General features: G+C 47.3%; 1 protein-coding gene across 1 annotated transcript in view; it reads right to left on the reverse strand.

Moving 5' to 3' along the window:
• Positions 1 to 9545, reverse strand: part of Triagg1_5044 (uncharacterized protein) — a gene marked incomplete at both ends in the record, with an annotated part of 62775 nt that overhangs the window by 7498 nt on the left and 45732 nt on the right. The window contains one exon of the mRNA XM_062899515.1: positions 48 to 9522. Within this exon, the coding sequence (XP_062755869.1) occupies positions 48 to 9522 (9475 nt within the window). The remainder of the gene's footprint in view (positions 1 to 47; positions 9523 to 9545) is intronic.

Raw genomic sequence — 9545 nt, forward strand, 5'->3', positions numbered from 1 at the left:
ATACCATTTATAAGAATCATGCGTGTGCGCAGATTGGCACAACTTACAACGGTTCTTTCCCAAGCAGCACGGAATTTTCGAACATCCACGTAGTCGGGAAGTTGATAGACATGCTTGGCAATGTAAGATCCAGGCTGCTTGATTGCGAGGGCCATAAGTCCTTCCTGTAGCTTTGTGCAAGGATAGGCATCCTCTAGCAGTTCATCTCCAGAGAGATGACATTGCTCCTCCACAACATCAGAGATGAGAGATTTGGTTAGTGGCTCTCCAAGCAAACTGAAAGGCGCGATGGGTGCAGAAGCATTGATGCGGCCATCGTTGTCAGCAGCTGCTAAAGCAAGCGCTGAAAGGCGAGGATCGTCGAAGATATCCTTGACTGCAATCGAGATACCAGCCTCACGAGCATTTGTAACAAGCTGGATAGCTGTGATCGAATCACCACCAATTTGCAAGAAGCTGTCATCACAACCGATTTGTTCTTTAGGCATGTGCAATACGGCAGACCAAAGCTCTTGCATGCGAATTTCCATTTCGGTCTCGGGTAGGCGCTTGACACTATTGCGCAAGGAATAGGCGGCATAGTCGTCTTGGCTCAATTCTGAAACGAGCTTCTTTAATCTATTTCTGTCAAGCTTTGTAGAGGTGATGAAAGGCATGTAGCGACATGGAATGAAGAGCGAGGGTACCATATAGCGAGGTAGCGTAATATTGAGCTGGCTGATCATCTTGGCAAGCTGTGTCCGAAGCTCTTCTGTTACAGGTAGGAATATGTCTTCATCTGATTGAGAAATACCGGCAGTGCGCGTTTTATCCGTGAAACAGAAGTATGCGATGAGTCTTGTGCCAGAGTCTGTCGTTAAAACGTCAATGGCAACTTGTCGAGCGCCTTCAAGGCCACTCCGGACGTGATACTCAACTTCGCCAAGCTCCACACGAAGGCCGCGAATCTTGACTTGTGTATCCTTCCTGCTGGAGAATTCAAGCGTGCCATCAGTATTGTATAAGGCCAAATCACCGGACTTGAAGAATCGCGACCAAGAGGGTTGATCTCGGGATGGGGCCCAGGCAGGCAGCTCATACATTATAGTAGCTTCAGTACGGTCGGTATCAGCGAGATATTCCCTCAAGATTGTTGGACCCTGGATGACGACTTCGCCTACTGTGCCGATAGGGGCGAGTTTGTTGGGATTTGTCGGGTCTACGACCCAACAGAAGCCTCCTACGGGACGGCCAATTGTTAATGGCGACTCATCCACGGATTGGAACTCATGTAGAGAGCTGAATAGACAAGTCTCCGCAGGACCCCAGCCGTTCCATAATCGAACTCTACCAAACCAAGTGGTAAGTATGTCGCGAGGAACGGCTTCACCAGCTAATAGCAAAAGGGTGACCGAGGGGATTTGATCCGGACTCAAAGTCCTCACAAACGATGGTGTGAGCAAAAGTGTGTTTATTTCATGCTCAGCGATGAATTCTTTCAGACCATTCATCCGAGTGTGCTCCGAAGGAATGAACATACAGGCGCCCGAAATCAGCTGTAGTATACTTTCGCCAAGACACAGGTCAAACACATGCGAAGCAAATTGGAGCGTCCGGTTATTTGCGTTTATACCTATTCTCTTCCTGATAGCAGTCTGACTGGTTGCCAAACCACCATGAGTCATTACTAGACCCTTGGGCACGCCCGTAGATCCAGAAGTAAATAACATATAGGCAGCGTTGTGAGATGAGACTGGGATCTGAGGGTCATTTGCACCGAGTGAGCTGTTGATCTGCTCATACAAGGCAGGAGAAACTTCGACTACTCGGTCGATAATGCCGGAAATGAAGCTTCGGGTATTACTGGACGTGAGAGCCAACTGAGATCGAGTCTGTGAGGTAACTTGGCGAACACGTTGCTCAGGATGGGATGGATCTAGAGGTACCCACGCAGCACCAGCCTTGTTGATAGCAAAGATAGCTACCCAATACCAAACAGATTTTTCGAAGCAGACGTGTATGAGATCCTCAACTTGAACATCATACTCATTGATGAGATAGTGAGCTAGATTATTGGCGGCTTCATTAAGCTGGCCATAAGTCAACTCCCCATCCCAGGCCCAGATAGCTGGTGAATCAGGAGTTTCCCTTGCGCGTAATTCGATAAATTGATGGATAGAAGTGTCCATAATCTCAGGGAACTCTGAATTAAACTCGTTGGCACGATGAATATCCCAATCAGATGCAACGACCAAGTCACCTAACGGGCGGCTTTCGTCCGTGAATAGCTGCGAAGCCACATGCTCAAATTGATAGCACAATGCTTGCATAGACGATTCAGAGAGCACTGAAGAGTCATAGGTGATTATCAACTCAATTGAATCACTGAGGAGATGGCCCTGGACAACAAGAGGATAAGAAAAGTAACCCTGCATCGAGTCTTCAGCTGAATTACCTTCAATATTAGCAGGTAACAGCAGCGCAGATGATGTGGCCTCAGCTTCTTCAGATGTGCCTTTGCCGCGTGAATCCAAGTGTACTCGAGGTTGTACAACCAGCAAACTCGTAAAATCACACGCTTCCCTGAAGTCGGGGTTGATCTTCCCGATGTTTGACAAACCATATTGCTCGTATGGAACCATCTCGTGAGCTTGATTTTGGATAACCTGGAGGTACTTGCCAATAGTCTGTGTCTGATCCAGATGCACACGCACAGGAACAGTTGCGACCACAGGGCCAGGCATATCCATGAGGCCCGGCACCGAAGCTTGTCTGCCAGATATCGTCGTACCGAAAGTTATATCATCAGTATCGCAATAGCGTGCGAGTAAAACAGCCCAAGTCGCGCGTACTATTGTGGCTTTCGTGATGGCGGGGTTAGCCGAAGCAGGAACTTGGATTGTCCTGCTGGCGACTCGTGAGGGTCCCTTTGACATGGAAGTTGGCTTGACTGGAGGATAAGATGCCTTGCTAGCTCCTTGAAGCTGCTGATTCCAGTAATTGGCCGTATGTGGAGAATTGATATCCGTAAGATACCGAATAAAACCTGAGTAGGGCTTAAGGGCGGGCAAATCCAAGTTATAATAAATACTCTGGAAAGTAGTCATTATCAGACGAACAGTCCAGCCATCGTGAACTGCGTGATGAATTGTCCAGAAGAAGTATTTGTCCCCATTGTCATCATCAACCAAGAGAATTTGAGAAAGACGAGAACCATAGGTCATCTCAGTCTTCTGAGCCGCCTTGGCTGTGCTGATGGCATCCATGTGTTCTTGAGGCTGCCAAACAGAACCGTCTTTGATAACAATCTGTACGCATTTGCCATCGATGAGAACTATTCTAGTACGCATGGTTGTACACAACGATACAGTACGTTCCCAGGCGTCCCTGAAGCGGGCGATATCAACTTCTTGAGACACTCGGTAGGCATATTTTGCGATATATGAGCCCGGCTGCTTCACCGAAAGAGCCATTAGACCTTCTTGGAATGTGGTGGTCGGGTAGGCATCTTCGACTTCTTCGTTAATTGCCAAGCCGCAAAAGCTTCGGACTTCATCGCTGACAGCCAGTTGGTGTACCGTAGTATCAATAATGGAGAATGGAGTAGTGTTGATGATGGATATCTGCCCGTCTTCTCCAGCCTCTCGAGATTTGCTAGCAACAGCAGATAGACGAGGATCGTCAAATATTTCCTTAACAGAAAGTGATACGCCGGACTCTCGGGCGGCACTAACCATGTGGATAGCGGTTATGGAATCGCCACCAAGGCCCAAGAAGCTATCATCACGACCTATAGATTCGATCGGAATTCTAAGTAGCTCAGACCAAAGCTTCTGGAAGAAAACTTCCATTGGAGTTTCCGGTGACCGTTTCTTGCCATTGAGGAGAGAATATTGGGCGATTTGCGCCATGTCCAGTACCTCAGTAAGCTTCTTCAGCTTATTACGGTCAAGCTTGGTCGAGGTAATGAAAGGCATATAACTGCAAGGGACGAACATGGCCGGAACCATATACCGAGGCAGTGAAATGCGGAGCTGACCAACAACTACTGCTAATCGAGACTGCAAATCTTCGCTAATTGGCAAGAATAGGCTGTCAGAAGCATCATCGCTAGTGTCTGCAGTTCGAGTCTCGTCACTGAAACAGAAGTATGCGACAAGGTTTGTACCATTTTCGCCCTTATATACGTCGACAGAGACTTGCCTGGCCGTCGGAAGTGCCTGCTGGATATGATACTGGACCTCTCCAAGCTCTACACGTAAACCACGGATCTTTATTTGGGTGTCTTTACGCGTTGCGAATTCAATAGTGCCATCTTGGTTGTAATAGCAGAGATCGCCAGACTTGTAGAATTTGTTCCAGTGTTTAGAATTAGGGCGGGGTGCCCAGTTGGGAAGATCATACACTGTGGAAGACCGAGTCTGTTCAGGATCAGATAGATATTCCCGTAATAGGGTCGGACCTTGAATAACAACCTCTCCAATTGTTCCAGTCGGAGCTAGACGATGAGGGTCTTCTGGATCAACAACCCAGCAGAAACCACCGACTGGCTTACCAACTGTAAGAGGAGACTCGTTAACTGACTTCCACTCGTGGAGTGTTGAAAATACACAGGTTTCAGCAGGCCCCCATCCGTTGATTAAACGAACCTTGCCAAACCAGGTGGCTAAAACGTCCCTTGGGACGGCCTCGCCGGCAAGTAAAACAAGTTCAAGTCCTTGAACTTCTGCCGGATCAATTGTCCGGATGAATGAAGGCGTAAGGAAGGTCCAATTGATCTCCATTTCTCGAATAAACTGCGTAAGGCTATTCATCCTGGTATGCTCCGACGGTACGCACAAACAAGCGCCTGTTATTAACGGCGCAATTATCTCTCCGATAGAAAGGTCAAACACAAAGGCAGCGAATTGTAACATGCGTATATCGTGCGTTAACCCAAGTCTTTTGACGATAGCTGTCTGAGATGTACACACAGAGCCGTGCTGCATGACGAGACCCTTCGGTACACCCGTTGATCCAGAAGTGAACAAAACATAGGCAGCGTTGTCTGAAGTCACAGTCGTTGCCGGTCCCATTTCGCTGTTTTCCTCAAGTTTAGATAGCTGTAGATCAAGTTCTGCGCTTACGGTTACCACAAAATTGACTAAACCAGACATCAAATCTCTATTTGCCACCGAAGTAAGCGCAATCGTGGCACGTGTCTGAGACACTACCTGTCGAAGCCGCTGTTCCGGATGAGTAGGATCAAGGGGCACCCAAGCAGCGCCTGCTTTATTGATAGCCAAGATAGAAACAAAGAACCAAGCTGACTTCTCGAAGCAGACGTGTATTAGGTCGTCTGTTTTGATGTTATAACTGGCCGTAAGATAATTAGCGAGTCGGTTAGAGGCACGATTGAATTCAGAATAGGTCAAGTCCATGTCCCACGCCCTAATCGCCATTGCATCAGGTCGAATTTCAGCTTGGTTCTCAATGAGCTGATGAACGCAAGAGTCCATAATATCGGGGATTTCGGAATTAAATTTAAGACATTGTGCGACATCCCATTCGGAAGCGATAGAGATTGATTCCAGGGCCGATTGAGGTTCAAGAACCAACTGCTCAACAACATGTTTAAATTGCTGGGAAAGGGCGAAAAGTTGGGCTTCTGGCAGAGCGACAGAGTCGTAGATTAATACAAGATTGATGAAGTCCTCCTGTAGATGCGCTTGGATGACCAATGGATAGGAGAAGTAATTTTGTATGCCTTCCTCCTTACTTTCAACCACAGATGCAGGAGCAGCAAGTAGAGTCTCTTCGTCCTCGTTATTATAGATGATAGTTTTCATTGGCTGAATGACAAGAAGTGATGAAAAGTCGCAAGCATCCTTCGCGTCTGCACTTAATTTACCGATATTCTGAAGGCCAAACTGCTCGTAGGGAAGCATTTTCGTAGCTTGACCTTGAATGTCTTCAAGGAAGTCATCTACAGACTTCTGCTGATCTAGACGGACTCGAATTGGCACCGTTGCGATAACTGGTCCCGGCATCTCCATCAAACCCGAAACAGGGGCTTGTCTACCCGAGATTGTCGTTCCGAAACAAACGTCATCTGTATCGCAGTATCGGGCAAGGACTATGGCCCAGGCTGCGCGGAGGATAGTGGCTTTGGTGACGCCCACAGTGGTTTGAGGCAAATCAATTCTCGTTTCCATGAATCGTGTCATGTCGCTCTTGTCAGACGCATCAATAGAAGAAGTAGACGGGAACGTAGCCTTCTTGACGTCGTGAAGCTCCCTCATCCAATACTCGCTGGCATCTTGATAACTCATATCCATCGTATATTTGACGAATCTAGCATAATTTTCGACTTTGGGCATTTCGAGACCTCTATAAGCGCTGTGTAGCGCGCCAAGAATGATGGGCGTTGTCCAGCCGTCGAAGACAGCGTGATGAATGCTCCACAAGAACTGGATATCCTGGCCTTCTTCCTCGATCAGTGCGTAACGGCACAGGCGAGAGCCATAGCCCATTTCTGTCTCTTTAGTAGCGTGTAGATATGATATTAATGTCATGCCGGTAGTATTCTCCCAGGCAATATCGTCCTTGATCACAGTTTGAATTGTCATGCCGTGAACATTGACAATCCGAGTACGCATATTGGCACAGAGTCTGACAGTTTGTTCCCAAGCATTCTTGAATCGGGCTACATCAACGCTAGCAGGTAGGCTATAGTTGAATTTGGCAACGTATGAGCCCGGTTGCTTTACAGCCAAAGCCATCAGACCTTCTTGCAGCTTCGAGCAGGGGAACGCATCTTCGATTTCCATATCAGTTTGTAACTGAAGATTAAATGAGTTGCTACGAATAATGCCACGATGAGCCTCATCAATGAGGGTAAATGGCTCAATGACAGCAATTTCTTCATTCTCTTCACTCAGGCTCGTCGCTTTCGCCGCAATAGCAAAGAGTCGGGGGTCACTGAATATATCGTCAAAGCTAATGGAGACGCGGCTCTCACGGGCCTTGGAAACAAGACGAATAGCTGCGATAGAGTCACCGCCGATTCTCAAGAAATTATCGTCTCGACCGATTGAAGTAGGAGGCATATTCAGAACAACGGCCCAAAGGCTTTGCAAGATGTGCTCCATCTGAGTCTCTGGTTGCTTTTTATCGCCACCGGTAAGAGCGTATTCTTCCAGTTGTTCTTTGGCTAGCGAAGTGGTAAGCTTTAACAAAAGCTTTCTATCGAGTTTACCAGACGTGACGAGCGGCATTGCCTTGCAAGGAACAAACAGCGTGGGGACCATATATCCAGGCAAGACAACATTAAGTTGACCCAGCAGACTGGTAATGTTATCTTTAAGTTCGCCCGTTAATTGTAAGACAATATCATCTCTTGTTAGATCGCTAGTCATGCTAGCCGGAAGGGTCTCGTTATTGAAGCAGACATAAGACACAAGATTGACACCAGCGTCAGTCTCGAACACAGCCACAGCGACCTGTTGGACGCCATCAAGATTTTGGCGGATATGATGCTCAACTTCGCCCAATTCCACACGCAAACCTCGAATCTTGACTTGTGTGTCTTTTCGGCTGTAGTATTGGATGGTTCCGTCTGTATTATACTTTGCCAAATCACCTGTCTTATAGAACCTGTTATAGTGGCGGGAGTGACGATAAGGAGCCCAATCAGGAAGACTAGCAACAATTGATGAGGCAGTCTTATCTTTGTCCATAAGATATTCGCGAAGCAAATTAGGTCCTTGGATGACAACCTCACCAAAAGTGCCGGTTGGGGCTAGCTTGTGCGGATCTTCAGGATCAACAATCCAGCAGTGACCACCAAGTGGCCGCCCAATTGTCATATGCGATTCGTTTAAGGACTTCCATTCATGCAAAGAGCCAAAAACACACGATTCTGTAGGACCCCAGGCGTTGAATAGACGCAGTTTGCCAAACCAAAGCTCGAAAACATCCCGGCCGACAGCTTCACCACCAAGGATTAAGACCTCCAAGCAAGGGACTTCGTGCGGATTTATAGTGCGGGCAAGAGAAGGAGTTATCAGTGCCCATGTAACGTTTTCCTCGCAAATGTAGCTTGCTAGTGAATTCATTTGCGTGTTCCAAGACGGAATGCAAACACAGGCGCCTGAAATTAGCGGGGCGAATATTTCAGCAACACTGGCGTCAAACATAAATGAGGAAAATTGAAGCATTCGGACACCAGGAGCATGGCCGAGTTTCCTGCTATAGGATGTTTGACTGCTACAGAGAGCTCCGTGTTCTATAACCACGCCCTTGGGGACACCAGTTGATCCAGAGGTAAAAAGTATATAAGCCACATCTTGAGGCGTAACTTCAGTCAACGGCTCACTGTCGTTATATTGCTCTGCCAAGGTATCAACAAATTCTTCTGTCACCTCTAAAACGTGGGCCACTAGATTGATAAATTTGTTAAAATTGGCTGCGGAAGTGAGAGCTAATTTTGATTTAGTGTGGCCAATAATTTGCTGGTGGCGCTCAGCAGGATGTGATGGGTCGAGAGGAATCCAAGCAGCTCCAGCTTTGTTGATTGCCAAAATCGAGACCACATACCAAGCCGACTTCTCGAAACACACATGAACAAAGTCGCCAAGCTCTACGCCCATGAATCGACTGAGATAATTTGCCAATTTATTCGCAGAACGATCTAATTCGGCGTAGGTAAATATAGCATCCCAAGCGCTTATAGCTTGAGCGTTGGGATTGATCAGGGCTTGTCGCTCAATCAGATTATGAATACAGTCATCAATAACAGCGGGTTCATCATGGTTTGCGGCTCGTGAGAATTGCAAATCCCATTCGCTTGCCACTGAAATGGTGGATAGAGAGCTATCGCCCTGTCTAAGCAGTTGAGAAACCACGTATTCGAATTGGTGAGACAGGCCAATGAGCTGGAGTTCAGCAATAATGTCGCAATCGTAGACGAGGGCAAAATTGACGCTGTCATCGAGCAAATTACACTGCAGAACCAAGGGATAATTGAAATAGTTGTCTAGCATCTCAGCAGTTTGAATATCCTCAGCTGCAGCAGCAGTGAGAAGGGCCTCTCCCTCTTCGCTGCCAGTGGATGTGATATGCTGGACGGGCTGCACGACTAACAAGCTAGTAAAATCGCAGGCCTCCTTAGCTTGGGCATTCAGTTTGGAAATGTTTTGGATGCCGAATTGCTCATAAGCAACCATCTCAGAGGCTTGTGACTGGATACTGTCCAAGAAGCTATCTAGAGATTGCTCCTGATTAAGCTTAACGCGAATAGGAACAGTCGCAAGGACAAGTCCAGGCATCCGCTCTATTCCAGGGACAGGGGCATGGCGACCAGAAACAGTAGTTCCAAAGCAAATATCATCAGAATTATTGTACCGTGCTAGTACAATGGCCCAGGCGGCTCGGAGGATAGTTGCTTTCGTGATTGACGTGTTGGTAGAATGTGGGAAGTCAATTGTCTTGTGCATCACACGAGTCGAATTTTCCATCTTTTTGCTTTTGATTGCTTCACTTCCAGGAGGGAATATGGCTTTCCTGGCGCCAGAAAGCTGTTTAGT

The sequence above is a fragment of the Trichoderma aggressivum genome (genome assembly GCF_033847375.1).
Source record: "Trichoderma aggressivum f. europaeum strain CBS 100526 chromosome Unknown scaffold_017, whole genome shotgun sequence".
NCBI classification, from domain to species: Eukaryota; Fungi; Ascomycota; class Sordariomycetes; order Hypocreales; family Hypocreaceae; genus Trichoderma; species Trichoderma aggressivum.